This window comes from Oncorhynchus masou, chromosome 24 (assembly GCF_036934945.1).
Source record: "Oncorhynchus masou masou isolate Uvic2021 chromosome 24, UVic_Omas_1.1, whole genome shotgun sequence".
Taxonomy (NCBI): Eukaryota; Metazoa; Chordata; class Actinopteri; order Salmoniformes; family Salmonidae; genus Oncorhynchus; species Oncorhynchus masou.
The window spans coordinates 23,981,643-23,999,142 of record NC_088235.1 but is presented as its reverse complement, the minus strand read 5'-3'; the positions used below and the strand labels follow the sequence as shown (position 1 = coordinate 23,999,142).

Below are 17,500 nucleotides of genomic sequence, written 5' to 3'. Positions count from 1 at the left end.
CACAGCATCATCAGACTGAGCTTGTTGTCATTGCAGGCAATCTCAATGCTGTGCTTTACAGGGAAGACATCCTCCTCCCTCATGTGGTACCCTTCCTGCAGGCTCATCATGACATGACCCTCCAGCATGACAATGCCACCAGCCATACTGCTCGTTCTGTGCATGATTTCCTGCAAGACAGGAATGTCAGTGTTCTTCCATGACCAGCGAAGAGCCCGGATCTCAATCACATTGAGCACGTATGGGGACTGTTGGATCGGAGGGTGAGGGCTAGGGCCATTCCCCCCAGAAATATTTGGGAACTTGCAGGTGCCTTGGTGGAAGACTGGGGTAACATCTCACAGCAAGAACGGGCAAATCTGGAGCAGTCCATGAGAAGGAGATGCAGTACTTAATGCAGCTGGTGGCCACACCAGATACTGACTGTCACTTTTGATTTTGACCTACCCTTTGTTCAGGGACACAATATTCAATTTCTGTTAGTCACATGTCTGTGGAACTTGTTCAGTTTATGTCTCAGTTGTTGAATCTTGTTATATTCAGACAAATATTTACACATGTTAAATTTCCTGAAAATAAACGTGGTTGACAGTGAGAGGACATTTCTTTTTTTGCTGAGTTGATTATATCCAGGGACGTGTGCCAGGAAGGAGTCATAGCCTAGCTGGCCTGATTCTCTGGAGCTACAGTCACACCTGGGTCAGACCTTAGGCCTCAGTGTATATGTGTCTTTAACACACACACACACAATGACCCATGAAGATGTATTTTTATTTATGTTTTAACCTCTATTTAACCAGGTCGTCTAGTTGAGAACAAGTTCTCATTTACAATTGCGACATGGCCAAGATAAAGCAAAGCAGTTCGACACATACAACAACACAGAGTTACACATGGAGTAAAACAAACATACAGTCAATAATACAGTAGAAAAATAAGTCCATATACAATGTGAGCAAATGAGGTGAGATAAGGGGGGTAAAGGCAAAACAAATGGCCATGGTGGCGAAGTAAATACAGTTTGCAAGTAAAATACTGGAATGGTAGATTTGCAGTGGAAGAATGTGCAAAGTAGAGATAGAAATAATGGGGTGCAAAGGAGCTAAATAAATAAATACATACATCTATACATTAGGTGGAGATGTAGTTGTTTGGGCTAAATTATAGTATACCAGTGACTGAGCCTATGATTGATTAGAGAAGGCCAGCCAACCCTGGTATATAAAGTGCAGTGGTGCGTAAGGGTTTTGCAGTTTAAAATACATCTCAATGGTCCATGGTAAAGGGTGTCAACTGATCTCAAACACTGAGCGGAAGCATTCATGTTTAAAATATCACCATAGTCTTGTATAATCATAAATGTAGCTGATACCAGCCTCCTTCTGGCTTCGAAAGAAAAACAGGCCTTATTCCTCAAATATAATCCCCAATCAGTTTCCATTTTTTTGTACGATGTTGAATATGCAATGTAAAATAGAGGCTGTCATCAATTAATATTCCAAGATATTTATATGAGGTTTCAGTCTCAATCTCATTGACAAGTAATAATAGGTGAAAGGTTCAGAGGTCTATTTCTTGTTTTAGAAAACAATATTAGTTTAGTTTTGTCAGTAATGAGGATAAGCTTCAACTGACACAAGGTATGTTGAACAGTATAAAAAGCAGTTTGCAAGTTCTGGGAACCTTTTGTGAGAGACGAGGCACAACAATAAGTTACAGTATCATCAGCGTAAAATAGCTGTATTTCGGTATCAAAAGTGATTTTTTAATTTGTTATTCCCTCCAGTCCCCTCCTGTGGCCCTACCAACGTGTCAGCCTTTGCCACAACCTCCAGCAGTATCCTGGTGCGCTGGTTTGAAGTACCAGAACCAGAACGGAATGGGCTGATCTTGGGATACAAGGTGTGTGAGGTGCTTAGTCATCACCCTCGCCTCCAAGAGGGATACAATACTGTACACAAAAATAATTCCATTGCTCACTCTCCCACTTTGTAATTCAACATCTTCCTTTTGCTCTTCTCTTCTTCCCTCTCTTCTCCACTCTTCTCATCTATCCTCTGTTTTCTTCTATTCTCTTCTCTTTCAGGTGTTGTATAGGGAGAAGGACTCTGACTCGTCCCTCCAGTTGTGGACAGTGGATGGGAACGCCAGCCACAGTGTCCAGCTGACTGGTCTGGGGAAATATGTCCTCTATGAGATCCAGGTCCTGGCCTTCACCCGCATCGGAGACGGCATGCCCAGCTCACCACTCATACTGGAGAGAACTCTGGACGATGGTATGCACTGGGCAGCCTAATATATGCCTGTCTAAATGTATACTACTTGTAGGGCCCCTACATCAAGTAGTGGTGGATACAGGATATATTCAAGTTTTCAAATAGCTTATCCAGAATTTGATATTATAGTATACCAATGCCCACTACCACTCAGTAAACCAATGCATCTGAAGTGAAGAAAGAGGTGTTAAATATTCTAACCCTGTGCCACTCTCTCGTCTCCAGTGCCCGGCCCTCCAGTGGGCATCCTGTTCCCTGAGGTCCGGACCACCTCGGTGCGTCTCATCTGGCAGTCCCCGTCCCAGCCTAATGGTATCATCCTGGGTATGTGGTTTGACCTTTGACCCTGACCAAACCTTTCAATTTTAACCTGTCCAGACTCCACAAGAATGACCCTCTCATACAGCAAACAAAAACAACATCACCTTGACTATGATGATTTAGTTATAACCAACTTTTGACCTAGCATCGTAGAACCAACCTGATACTTGTGTTCACCATTATGTTTCAGGCAGGTTCAAAGGGCTTAAAGTAGAACTGCCAGAATTGTTGCAATCAGCGCATTGGCCATATTGAAAAGACACAGAAATTGCAGCCACGACTCAAACTGCCCGTTGTTTTATTTGAAAAAATGTGGTCCTTATAATGTCCACCACACCTGTGGCCCCACGAACGTGTGGGGCATTAGCGTGCCGAATATATCATTTTAACATATTACAACAAAAGAGAGAAATAATATTTGTCCAGCCGTTACTGCTATGCTGCTTGCAGATGTGCATAATATGCTTCGACCCAAACTCCAAATAACAAAAACGTAGCAATACATTGTTATAACATTTAAATGTCAAACATGTTTTTCATGTTTTTTGCACTGCATGGATCACCAGTGCAGTTGAATGCAGCATTGCTGTATGGTGCACTCAAAATGTATTGAAACTGGCATGTGTCTGTACACTTAACCCTCCGCTACGCATTGTAATTGGGACACACGAAAGTAGCGCAGTTGAAGTTGAATTCACCTATGCGTGCGCATCAGGCTGTAATTTGATAAAGTTAATGGCTCAACTGTTTATTAATTTATACACGCTTGTGTGTCCTATTCGGCCCGCGGGCTTTGTGTAACAAGTGGGCTAGCCTGTTAGCCACGTTATGACTGACTTGTGATCATTACTACTTGGATTGTATTGATATTCCCAGCCTTCCCAGTCATCTTCCCGGTCATCTATTCTTGTTCAAAATATATTGAAACTGAGAGTGCATCCAGAATGGGTGGAGGCAGCAAACGATGTACTGGGCCAGCTGTGATTGACAACCCGCCAGCAATTTTTTGGGGGACTACCAAGAAATGTATTGGGGAATTATATTAATAATGCATTGAACTGCATCCATCTATTCTGCCAACAATGCCTTACTGTACATCATGGAATGTTGAGTCAAATGAAGATGTTTTTGAAGCATAAACTGAGTATTTGATATTTTTGACTGATATGATTGTTTGTCTGCAAAGTAGTTAAAACACTGTCAGTTCCACTTTAAAATGTGGGTGGCCATATCTTCTGAAGGAAATATTGACCGACATTATGGATAATCATCATATCTTCTGAAGGAAATGTTGACCGACATTAAGGTTAATCCTCATATCTTCTGAAGGAAATGTTGACAGACATTAAGGTTAATCCTCATATCTTCTGAAGGAAATGTTGACCGACATTAAGGATAATCATCATATCTTCTGAAGGAAATGTTGACCGACATTAAGGATAATCATCATATCTTCTGAAGGAAATGTTGACCGACATTAAGGATAATCATCATATCTTCTGAAGGAAATGTTGACAGACATTAAGGATTATCCTCATATCTTCTGAAGGAAATGTTGACAGACATTAAGGATAATCAGCATATCTTCTGAAGGAAATGTTGACAGACATTAAGGTTAATCCTCATATCTTCTGAAGGAAATGTTGACCGATATTAAGGTTAATCCTCATATCTTCTGAAGGAAATGTTGACAGACATTAAGGATAATCATCATATCTTCTGAAGGAAATGTTGACAGACATTAAGGATAATCATCATATCTTCTGAAGGAAATGTTGACAGACATTAAGGTTAATCCTCATATCTTCTGAAGGAAATGTTGACCGACATTAAGGATAATCCTCATATCTTCTGAAGGAAATGTTGACCGACATTAAGGATAATCATCATATCTTCTGAAGGAAATGTTGACAGACATTAAGGATAATCCTCATATCTTCTGAAGGAAATGTTGACAGACATTAAGGATAATCATCATATCTTCTTAAGGAAATGTTGACAGACATTAAGGTTAATCCTCATATCTTCTGAAGGAAATGTTTACAGACATTAAGGTTAATCCTCATATCTTCTGAAGGAAATGTTGACAGACATTAAGGATAATCATCATATCTTCTGAAGGAAATGTTGACAGACATTAAGGATAATCATCATATCTTCTGAAGGAAATGTTGACAGACATTAAGGATTATCCTCATATCTTCTGAAGGAAATGTTGACAGACATTAAGGATAATCATCATATCTTCTGAAGGAAATGTTGACAGACATTAAGGTTAATCCTCATATCTTCTGAAGGAAATGTTGACCGATATTAAGGTTAATCCTCATATCTTCTGAAGGAAATGTTGACAGACATTAAGGATAATCATCATATCTTCTGAAGGAAATGTTGACAGACATTAAGGATAATCATCATATCTTCTGAAGGAAATGTTGACCGACATTAAGGATAATCATCATATCTTCTGAAGGAAATGTTGACCGACATTAAGGATAATCATCATATCTTCTGAAGGAAATGTTGACAGACATTAAGGATAATCCTCATATCTTCTGAAGGAAATGTTGACAGACATTAAGGATAATCATCATATCTTCTTAAGGAAATGTTGACAGACATTAAGGTTAATCCTCATATCTTCTGAAGGAAATGTTTACAGACATTAAGGTTAATCCTCATATCTTCTGAAGGAAATGTTGACCGATATTAAGGTTAATCCTCATATCTTCTGAAGGAAATGTTGACAGACATTAAGGATAATCATCATATCTTCTGAAGGAAATGTTGACAGACATTAAGGATAATCATCATATCTTCTGAAGGAAATGTTGACAGACATTAAGGTTAATCCTCATATCTTCTGAAGGAAATGTTGACCGACATTAAGGTTTAATCATCATATCTTCTGAAGGAAATGTTGACCGACATTAAGGATAATCATCATATCTTCTTAAGGAAATGTTGACAGACATTAAGGTTAATCCTCATATCTTCGGAAGGAAATGTTTACAGACATTAAGGTTAATCCTCATATCTTCTGAAGGAAATGTTGACAGACATTAAGGTTAATCCTCATATCTTCTGAAGGAAATGTTGACCGATATTAAGGTTAATCCTCATATCTTCTGAAGGAAATGTTGACAGACATTAAGGATAATCATCATATCTTCTGAAGGAAATGTTGACAGACATTAAGGATAATCATCATATCTTCTGAAGGAAATGTTGACAGACATTAAGGTTAATCATCATATCTTCTGAAGGAAATTTTGACAGACATTAAGGATAATCATCATATCTTCTGAAGGAAATGTTGACAGACATTAAGTTTAATCGTCATATCTTCTGAAGGAAATGTTGACAGACATTAAGGATAATCATCATATCTTCTGAAGGAAATGTTGACAGACATTAAGGATAATCATCATATCTTCTGAAGGAAATGTTGACAGACATTAAGGATAATCATCATACCTTCTGAAGGAAACGTTGACAGACATTAAGGATAATCATCATATCTTCTGAAGGAAATGTTGACAGACATTAAGGTTAATCCTCATATCTTCTGAAGGAAATGTTGACCGATATTAAGGTTAATCCTCATATCTTCAGAAGGAAATGTTGACAGACATTAAGGATAATCATCATATCTTCTGAAGGAAATGTTGACAGACATTAAGGTTAATCCTCATATCTTCTGAAGGAAATGTTGACAGACATTAAGGATAATCATCATACCTTCTGAAGGAAATGTTGACAGACATTAAGGATAATCATCATATCTTCTGAAGGAAATGTTGACAGACATTAAGGTTAATCCTCATATCTTCTGAAGGAAATGTTGACAGACATTAAGGTTAATCCTCATATCTTCTGAAGGAAATGTTGACAGACATTAAGGATAATCATCATATCTTCTGAAGGAAATGTTGACAGACATTAAGGTTAATCCTCATATCTTCTGAAGGAAATGTTGACAGACATTAAGGTTAATCCTCATATCTTCTGAAGGAAATGTTGACAGACATTAAGGATAATCATCATATCTTCTGAAGGAAATGTTGACAGACATTAAGGTTAATCCTCATATCTTCTGAAGGAAATGTTGACAGACATTAAGGTTAATCCTCATATCTTCTGAAGGAAATGTTGACAGACATTAAGGTTAATCCTCATATCTTCTGAAGGAAATGTTGACAGACATTAAGGATAATCATCATATCTTCTGAAGGAAATGTTGACAGACATTAAGGATAATCATCATATCTTCTGAAGGAAATGTTGACAGACATTAAGGATAATCATCATATCTTCTGAAGGAAATGTTGACAGACATTAAGGATAATCATCATATCTTCTGAAGGAAATGTTGACAGACATTAAGGTTAATCCTCATATCTTCTGAAGGAAATGTTGACAGACATTAAGGATAATCATCATATCTTCTGAAGGAAATGTTGACAGACATTAAGTTTAATCATCAAGTTAATAGTGTCTGACTCTGACTCTATGCTTTCATGTTGTGTTTTCTGTTTTCTCTTCTCAGCCTATCAGATCACATATCGTCTGAACTCGACCAATAGCAACACGGCCACAGTGGACGTCTTAAACCCGAGTGCTCGCCAGTACATGGTGACTGGCCTGAAACAAGAGTCAGTGTACGTGTTCCGCATCACAGCCCAGACACGCAAGGGCTGGGGGGAGGCTGCAGAGGCACTGGTGGTCACCACCGAGAAGAGAGGTAAATGTGATTTGAAATATATGTCAGATGACGTGTTATATCACATTAGTATATGAGTTATTGTACTTATTGAATATACCAAAAAGTGAGGTTACTACGGAAACATATCGAAAAGTTATAGTAAGAGTTATTGTAGCTTATAGGACATTCCAGAAATAATTGTGTATTTTGTGTAATTAGATCAAGTTTTATGTTACATTAGCATATGAGTTATTGTACTTATAGAGCATACCACAGAATACTGTCTACATGTGTTAGACAGCAGACAGGTTTATTTTCTCAGGGTTGACACAAAATGTTAGAGTGGCTGGGCTAAGTCAGGCAGTTACCGTAAGTAAACAACAGAGAATTCCATCGAGTTTAGAAGAAACACTCATCTCATCTGATAGTGGTTTACAGATTCAGCACATTGGTTTCTAATGAGTCATATTCTGCCCGGTTACATCTGCAGTAATAAGCTATTTGTTTAGTGTTTTTACACAAGCACTTGAAGTTAGTGAGTACTGTAGGCTAATGATATTGTGTGTGGTCATTTGTTTAACCTGATAATAACTGATAAGAACTGACAGTACAAACTTTCTTTCTGTTATCGTAGAACTGTTGTTGTTGTTAGCCTCTTTAACCCCCTCTGTTTTCCCCTCTCTCTTCCGCTCTTCCTCTGTCTCCACTCTCTCTCCCCCCCAGCTCGCCCTCAGCCCACCGGTCGTCCCATGGTGCCCCAAGAGAATGTTCAAGCCCGCAGCGTGTTGTTGTCATGGGAAGCAGGCAGCGATGGCCTCTCTCCGGTCCGCTACTACACCGTGCAGCTGAGAGAACTGCCCGACAGCAACTGGACCGTCCACTCTGCCTCGGTCAACCACGAGTCTAGCTTCTACATAGTTGGCAGGTACAGTATAGACCCTACCTAGCACACTACCTAGCACCCTACCCAGTGCACTAACAGGGGTACATAGTGGAAGGTTTCCTATAACAGTATAGACCCTTGAGCTGAGATATTTGAGATATTTGCTTGGAAAAGCTGCACTTAGCCCTAAATGGAACTTGAAAGGTTGAAAAAAATATTGTAACGACTGAGAATGATGTTGTCATGTGTTACATCTCTGTTGCTAGGCTGAAGCCCTTCATCTCCTACCAGTTTAGAGTGAAAGCCACCAACGACATAGGAGACAGTGAATACAGCGAGGAGAGTGAAGTTATCACCACACTACAGGACGGTAAGAGGCTTGAACTCTTTTCAAGTTGTGGTATCTTACTGCAATGAAAATAAAGATCCTTGTGGACATCATATTATCCACACATTCTTCATTGCCCTTGGATTTGCCACATTGACACATTTGTAGGCAGGGGTTCTATAAAGTATGTTTTACATCAGAGTTGGGTTAGAATCTTTCCCTGATTAGAATGTCAGGATGAGTTAATGTATTGCTGTGGTGAGGACATTATTGGCAGCAGCAGAATAGGTGATGTCATCTTCACCATCTGTGGTTGCTGTGTGACGGGAGGGGGGCACTTAAATCCAAACAATGTCAACCGAGTAGAACTAACTTTAATTCAAGAAATGTTCTTCCTTCAAATCAATGTCATGCCCATATTTGACTTGTTTACCAGTGGATGACATGATCTCTTTAGTTGTGTATGCTGTGAATAATACTGTGTTAGTTATTTGCTCCTGGTGGTAGTCTCAACTAATTGTCCTCACTTTCAACCTTTGTTCTTTTCTCTCCTTCTTTTGCAGCCCCTGACGAAGCCCCCACAATCCTCTCTGTCACACCACACACAACTACATCCGTGCTGATTCGCTGGCAGGTAAGAAGAGACGTGGTGATTGGTCCTGATGTCTGTCTTCCTATCCGCAGTAAAACCCAGTCATCTGTCAGTCAGTGGGTGGTAATGAAAGGGTAGCACGGGGAATAGGGTGTACTTAGACTGAGTGGAACACACACCTCCTCTCTCTAACACTAACACCTGAATTAGCAGGTCATAACGGGCAGAGTTCCCAGGTTACTGCCTGTAGGAGTTTTACAGCGAGACATCCAAACTCTTCTCTCTTTCCCCTGTTCTCTCTCTCACTCCTCTCTTTTCCATTTGTTCTGTTATCTAATGTTTTACAACAGGGGAATTTCTGTCTGTGTGAGTCAGCCATGGATGAGATCCGGTTAGCTGGGGATTTTTGAATCCTCCTTTACTTAGTCCTGTTGTACACTGGCCATGCTTTGCCGGGGAGGGCTTGCCATAAATGGGATGATCGTAAAGCGAGTTATAAATTAAATATATTATTATTCTTAATCAAATATCTAGTTAGCTTGCTCGGCTTTGTAAATATGACTGTCCGTGAAAGAGACTATGTTGAACATGACCTAATGGTAGTCTCACGTTATGTATTGTCATCACAGCATCCGTCTGAGGAGAAGATTAACGGTATCCTCCTGGGTTTTCGGATACGATACCGGGAGCTCATGTACGACCGCCTCCGCAGCGTCTCCGTACGCACCGCCAACAGCCCCTCCAATACATGGACCGAGCTCAACTGTGAGTATTGTCATAACCTTCCCACAATGCTCCTACAACCTCACATCAACCACCATCTCTCAACAAGGCCACACAGAACTCCATCAGAAAGTGTACCAAACATTCTCCTATATTGTCTTCCTGTAACACTGGCTGTGCCTGACACCTGACACTACACTTCTCAGAATCAGTCCCTTCTAATAGTCTTCTACTATCTGCTCGGTCTGTGTGATGTTTCATTTCTCTTTGATGAAGTTAGTGTGGGTTTCTATGTCTGTGTGATGTTTCATTTCTCTTTGATGAAGTTAGTGTGGGTTTCTATGTCTGTGTGATGTTTCATTTCTCTTTGGTGAAGTTAGTGTGGGTTTCTATGTCTGTGTGTTGTTTCCTTTCTCTTTGGTGAAGTTAGTGTGGGTTTCTATGTCTGTGTGATGTTTCATTTCTCTTTGATGAAGTTAGTGTGGGTTTCTATGTCTGTGTGATGTTTCATTTCTCTTTGATGAAGTTAGTGTGGGTTTCTATGTCTGTGTGATGTTTCATTTCTCTTTGATGAAGTTAGTGTGGGTTTCTATGTCTGTGTGATGTTTCATTTCTCTTTGATGAAGTTAGTGTGGGTTTCTATGTCTGTGTGATGTTTCATTTCTCTTTGATGAAGTTAGTGTGGGTTTCTATGATTGTGTGGGTTTTTCACTGGTTCTTGCATAATAGTCACATCAAATTGTATGTGTCACATGTGCCAAATACAACAGGTGTAGACTTTGCAGTGAAATACTTACTTACAAGCCCTTAAGCAGAGTTTTTTTAAGTAAGAAAATATTAGCTACATTTTGTTATGTATACTGTGCCTTTGGAAAGTATGACTTTTTGACACCTTGACTTTTTCCTCATTTTGTTACGTTACAGCCTTATAAAATGGATTAAATTCATTTTTTTCCTCATCAATCAACACACAATACCCTATAATGACAAAAGTAAAACATTTTTTTTAAATGTTTGCAAATGTATTAAAAATCAAAAACAGTATTCAGACCTTTTGCTATGAGACTGGAAATTGAGCTCAGGTGCATCCTGTTTCCATTGATCATTGTTGAGTCCGCCAGTGGTAAATTCAATTGATTGGACATGATTTGGAAAGGCACACACTGGTCTATATAAGGTCCCACAGTTGACAATGCATATCAGAGCAAAACCCAAGCTATAAGGTCAAAGGAATTGTCCGTAGAGCTCCGAGACAGTATTATGTCGAGGCACGGATCTGGGGAAGGGTACCAAAACATTTATGCAGCAAGGTCTCCAAGAACACAGTGGCCTCCATTATTCTTAAATGGAAGATATTTGGAAACACCAAGACTCTTCCTAGAGCTGGCTGCCTGGCCAAACTGAGCAATCGGGGGAGAAGGGCCTTGGTCAGGGACGTGACCAAGAACGCGATTGGTCATTCTGACAGAGCTCCAGAGTTCCTTTGTGGAGATGGGAGAACCTTCCAGAATGACAAACGTCTCTGCAGCACTCCAACAATCAGGCGTTCATGGTAGAGCGGCCAGACAGAAGCCACTCCGCAGTAAAAGGCACATGGGGGAAAGGGGGATACCTAGTCAGTTGTACAACTGAAATGTGTCTTCCGCATTTAACTTAACCCCTCTGAATCAGAGAGGTGCGGGGGGCTGCCTTGATTGACATCCACGTCTTTGGCGCCTGGGGAACAGTGCTCAGGGGCAGAACGACAGATTTTTACCTTGTCAGCTCGGGGATTGGATCCAGCAACCTTTTGGTTAATGGCCCAACTCTCTAATGACATCCACTTGGAGTTTACCAAAAGGCACCTAAAGACTCTCAGACCATGAGAAACAAGATGTTCTGGTCTGATGAAACCAAGATTGAACTAGTCAGGATAGAGCAAAAGATGAACGGAGCATAGTACAGAGAGATCCTTGATGAAAACTTGCTCCAGAGCGCTCAGGACCTCAGACTGGGGTGAAGGTTCACCATCCAACAGGACAATGACCCTAAGCACGGTCATGACGTGGCCCTTTCTGGGTACAGATCGTGGCTTCCACCTCTCTCACTCCTACACCCAGGTTCTGTTATCTCAGGTTGTACAATTCTGGAGGAGACTCTCTCCCCCAGGCCATGCAGAAAGAGATACATATACAGTGGGGCAAAAAAGTATTTAGTCAGCCACAAATTGTGCAAGTTCTCCCACTTAAAAAGATGAGAGAGGCCTGTAATTTTCATCATAGGTACAGATCAACTATGACAGACAAAATGAGGAAAAAAATCCAGAAAATCACATTGTAGGATTTTTAATGAATTTATTTGCAAATTATGATGGAAAATAAGTATTTGGTCAATAACAAAAGTTTATCTCAATACTTTGTTATGTACCCTTTGTTGGCAATGACAGAAGTCAAATGTTTTCTGTAAGTCTTCACAAGGTTTTCACACACTGTTGCTTGTATTTTGGCCCATTCCTCCATGCAGATCTCCTCAAGAGCAGTGATGTTTTGGGGCTGTTGCCGGGCAACGCGGACTTTCAACTCCCTCCAAAGATTTTCTATGGGGTTGAGATCTAGAGACTGGCTAGGCCACTCCAGGACCTTGAAATGCTTCTAACGAAGCCACTCCTTTGTTGCCCGGGCGGTGTGTTTGGGATCATTGTCATGCTGAAAGACCCAGCCACGTTTCATCTTCAATGCCCTTGCTGATGGAAGGAGGTTTTCACTCAAAATCTCACGATACATGGCCCCATTCATTCATTCTCCACATTGCATAGCGAACACAAAACTATGAAATAACCCATATGGAACCATTTAGCAACAAAAAAGTGTTAAACAAATCTAAATATATTTGAGATTCAAATAGCCACCCTTTGCCTTGATAACTGGCTGCTTTTCCTTCACTCTGCGGTCCAACTCATCCCAAACCTTCTCAATTTGGTTGAGATCGGGTGATTGTGGAGGCCAGGTCATCTGATGCAGCTCTCCACCACTCTCCTTCTTGGTCAAATAGCCCTTACACAGCCTGGAGGTGTGTTGGATCATTGTCCTGTTGAAAAACAAATCATAGTCCCACTAAGCCCAAACCAGATGGGATGGCGTATCGCTGCAGAATGCTGTTGTAGCCATGCTGGTTAAGTGTGCCTTGAATTCGAAATAAATCACAAACAGTGCAACCAGCAAAGCACCCCCACACCATAACACCTCCTCTGTGCTTTACGGTTGGAAATACATGTGGAGGTCATCCGTTCACAGACACCGCGGTTGGAACTAAAATTCTCCAATTTGGACCATTGCTCATGTTTCTTGGCCAAAACAAGTCTCTTCTTCTTATTGGTGTCCTTTAGTAGTGCTCGTTCAGCAATTTGTGCATTAAGGCCTGATTCACATAGTCTCCTCTGAACAGTTGATGTTGAGATGTGTCTGTTACTTGAAGCGTTTATTTGCGCTACAATTTCTGAGGCTGGTATCTCTAATGAACTTATTATTATTCCAACAAGGAACACAGACTGAGACCAAGGTCTCTTTTACAGCTGGGTCCTGCGTATTCATGTTTACACATACAGTTTAGGTACAATGATTAAGAAACTGCACAAGACAAACAAATTGATCACAGATAACACAAAACAATACAGCAACATATTATATTTACACACAGGTTATTCCCCTAACAGCACAATAACTTGCACTACCTGAAACAGTTACAAGCAACACAAAAATACAAATCCTCCAATAAATATTTAAAATGGGCGACAGGGGGACAAGAGTCTCAGGTTTAAGTTCAGTCTGCAGGCTATTCCATAAGCAAGGAGCGTAACAGGAAAAGGCAGCCATACCCAACTCTGTGGAAATCACATGGGCCTCAAGTGGAATCCATGCTTGAGACCTAAGTTTGGGAATTATATCTATAATATTGATGAGTGATAATAAATAAGAAGGTAGCTTATTCAGAAGTGCTTTATAGACAAACACAGAGCATGTTGTTATTGTCTCACAGACAGTGAAGTCCAACCCACATTTTGATATAAAACTCAGTGGTGAGTTCTGTAGCTTGTGTACCTAAGTGCGCAATGATAAGTAGCATCCAGCGATTTAAGTGTTGATGCCGTAGCATGCATGTAAATAATATTCCCATAATCTATAACAGACATAAAAGTAGCTTGCACAATTTGTCTTCTATTTGTAGAGGACAAGCATGTCCTGTTTCTATAGATGAAGCCTAGCTTGATTTTTAGCCGTTTACAAAGTTGGTCAATATGCATTTTAAAAGACAGTTCATCATCCAACCATGTCCCTATGTATTTATATGCAGAGACCTGATTCATTCAAGAACCATCTAAGCTCGTAAGTGTACGTGTATTTTCAACCAACTTTTTGAACCTATTAAAAATCATAAAATATGTTTTCTTTGCATTTAAAACAAGTTTCAGAGCTGTATAAAATACACTTGTAAAACTTAAAATATGTCTCCAATAGTGATAATGCTTGGTCAATTATCCTCTGCAGTTGAGGTAACTCTGGTTCTTCCATTCATGTGGTGGTCCTCATGAGGGCCAGTTTAATCATAGCGCTTGATGAAACTTTCAAGTTCTTTCCTGAAGCCCACGATTATCTACTTTGTTTTGTTGATGTTGGGTGAGAGGGTATTTCCCTGGCACCACATTCCCAGAGCCCTCACCTTCTCCCTGTAGGCTGTCTCATCATTGTTGGTAATTAAGCCTACCACTGTTAGACGTCTGCAAACTTAATGATTGAGTTGGAGGTGTGCATGGCCATGCAGTCATGGGTGAACAGGGAGTACAGGAGGGGGCACCCTTTTGGGCCCCAGTGTTAAGGATCAGCGAAGTGGAGGTATTGTTTCCTACCTTCACCACCCATCAGGAAGTTCAGGATCCGGTTGCGCAGGGCGTGGTCCAAACCCGGGGCCTCAAGCTTAATGATGAGCTTGGAGGGTACTTTGGGGTTGAATACTGAGCTATAGTCAATAAACAGTATTCTTACATAGGTATTCCTCTTGTCCAGATGGGATAGGGCAGTGCGCAGTCCAATGGCGATGGCGTCGTCTGTGGATCTATTGGGGCGGTAAGAAAATTGAAGTGGGTCTAGGGTATCAGGTATGGTGGAGGTGATGTGATCTTTGACTCGTCTCTCGAAGCACTTCATGATGAGCAAAGTGAGTGCTACAGGGTGATAGTCATTTAGTTCAGTTACTTTTGCTTTCTTGGGAACAGGAACAATGGTGGCCATCTTGAAGCATGTGTGGACAGCAGACTGGGATAGGGAAAGATTTAATATGTCCGTAAACACTCCAGCCTGCTGGTCTGCGCATGCTCTGAGGACCCGGCTGGGATGCCATCTGGGCCGAAAAACCTGAAAATAGTGTGCAGCGACGCATCCCATCCAACCTGAAAGAGCTTGATAGGATCTGCAGAGACAAATGGGAGAAACTCCCCAAAAGCGTGCCAATCTTGTAGCGTCATAGCCAAGAAGACTCAAGGCAGTAATCAGTTTCAAAGATGTTTCAACAAAGTACTGAGTAAAGGGTCTGAGTACTTATGTAAATGTGATATTTCTGTTTTCTTTTTAGTATAAATATATATATATATTTTTTTTACATTTTGCTTTGACATTATGGGGTATTGTGTGTGGATTGATGAGGGGGAGAAAATATTTCATCCATTTTAGAATAAGGGTGTAACGTAACAAAGTGTAGAAAAAGCCAAGGGGTCTGAATTCTTTCCGAAGGCACTGTGTGTGTGTGTATATATATATATATATATATATATATATATATATATATATATATATATATATGCAGTTGAAGTCGGAAGATGACACACACCTTAGTCAAATACATTTATATTCAGTTTTCCACAATTCCTTGACATTTAATCCTGGTAAAAACTCCCTGTCTTAGGTCAGTTAGGATCACCAAATCATTTTCAGAATGTGAAATGTCAGAAAAATTTTAGAGAGAATGATTGATTTCAGCTTTAGTTTCTTTCATCACATTCCCAGTGGGTCAGAAGTTTACATACACTCAATAAGTATTTGGTAACATTGCTTTTAAATTCTTTAATTAACTTGGGTCAAATGTTTCAGGTCGCCTTCCACAAGCTTCCCACAATAAGTTGGGTGCATTTTGGCCCATTCCTCCTGACAGAGCTGGTGTAACTGAGTCAGATTTTTTCAGTTCTGCCCACAAATTATATGATTGAGGTCAGGGCTTTGTGATGGCCACTCTAATACCTTGACTTTGTTGTCCTTAAGCCGGTTTGCCACAACTTTGGAAGTATGCTTGGGGTCATTGTCCATTTTGGAAATCCCATTTGCGACTAAGCTTTAACTTCCTGACTGATGTTTTGAGCTGGTGCTTCAATATATCCACATAATTTTCCTCCCTCATGATTAAATCTATTTCTTGAAGGGTGCCAGTCCCTCCTGCAGCAAAGCATCCACAATATGATGCTGCCACCCCCGTGATTCACGGTTGGGATGGTGTTCTTCGGCTTGCAAGCCTCCACCTTATTCCTCAAAACATAACGATGGTCATTATGGCCAAACAGTTCTATTTTTGTTTCATCATCATTTGTTTCATCTTTTCTCCAAAAAGTATGATCTTTCTCCCCAAGTGCAGTTGCAAACCGTATTCTGGCTTTTCTATGGCGGTTTTGGAGCAGTGGTTTCTTCCTTGCTGAGCGGCCTTTCAGGTTATGTCGATATAGGACTCGTTTTACTGTGAATATAGATACTTTTGTACCTGTTTCCTCCAGCATCTTCACAAGGTCCTTTGCTTTTGTTCTGGGATTGATTTGCACTTTTCGCACCAAAGTACGTTCATTTCTAGGAGACAGAACACGTCTCCTTCCTGAGTGGTATGACGGCTGCATGGTCCCATGATGTTTATACTTGCGTGCTATTGTTTGTACAGATGAATGTGGTACCATCAGGCATTTGGAAATTGCTCCCAAGGATGAACCAGACTTGTGGAGGTCTACAATTTTGGCTGATTTCTTTTGATTTTCCCATGATGTCAAGCGAAGAGGCACTGAGGTTGAAGGTAGGCCTTGAAATACATCCACAGGTACACCTCCAATTGAATCAAATGATGTCAATTAGCCTGTCAGAAGCTTCTAAGCCATGACATCATTTTCTGGAATTTTCCAAGCTGTTTAAAGGCACAGTCAACTTAGTGTATGTAAACTTTTGACCCACTGGGATTTTGAGACAGTGAATTATAAGTGAAATAATCTGTCTGTAAACAATTGTTGTGTTAACAAGAAATTTGTAGCGGTTGAAAAACAAGTTGTAATGACTCCAAATTAAGTGTATGTAAATTTCTGACTTCAACTGATTTTATATATATATATATATATATATATATATATATATATATATATATATATATATATATATATATATATATATATATATATATATATATATATATATATATATATATATATATATAAAATCAGTTGAGTATATATTGAGTATATATACTGCTCAAAAAAGTAAAGGGAACCCTAAAATAACACATCCTAGATCTGAATGAATGCAATATTCTTATTAAATACTTTTATCTTTACATAGTTGAACGTGCTGACAACAAAATCACACAAAAATTATCAATGGAAATCAAATTTATCAACCCA

At 40.0% G+C, this 17,500-nt stretch overlaps 1 protein-coding gene across 1 annotated transcript in view; it reads left to right on the top strand.

Annotated features, from left to right (window-relative positions):
• Positions 1-17,500, top strand: part of LOC135511925 (protein sidekick-2-like) — a 645,207-nt gene that overhangs the window by 572,134 nt on the left and 55,573 nt on the right. Inside the window, exons 26-33 of the mRNA XM_064933447.1 lie at positions 1,787-1,902; positions 2,087-2,276; positions 2,502-2,600; positions 7,147-7,341; positions 8,026-8,227; positions 8,452-8,555; positions 9,077-9,147; positions 9,735-9,870. Coding sequence (XP_064789519.1) covers positions 1,787-1,902; positions 2,087-2,276; positions 2,502-2,600; positions 7,147-7,341; positions 8,026-8,227; positions 8,452-8,555; positions 9,077-9,147; positions 9,735-9,870 — 1,113 coding nt within the window. The remainder of the gene's footprint in view (positions 1-1,786; positions 1,903-2,086; positions 2,277-2,501; positions 2,601-7,146; positions 7,342-8,025; positions 8,228-8,451; positions 8,556-9,076; positions 9,148-9,734; positions 9,871-17,500) is intronic.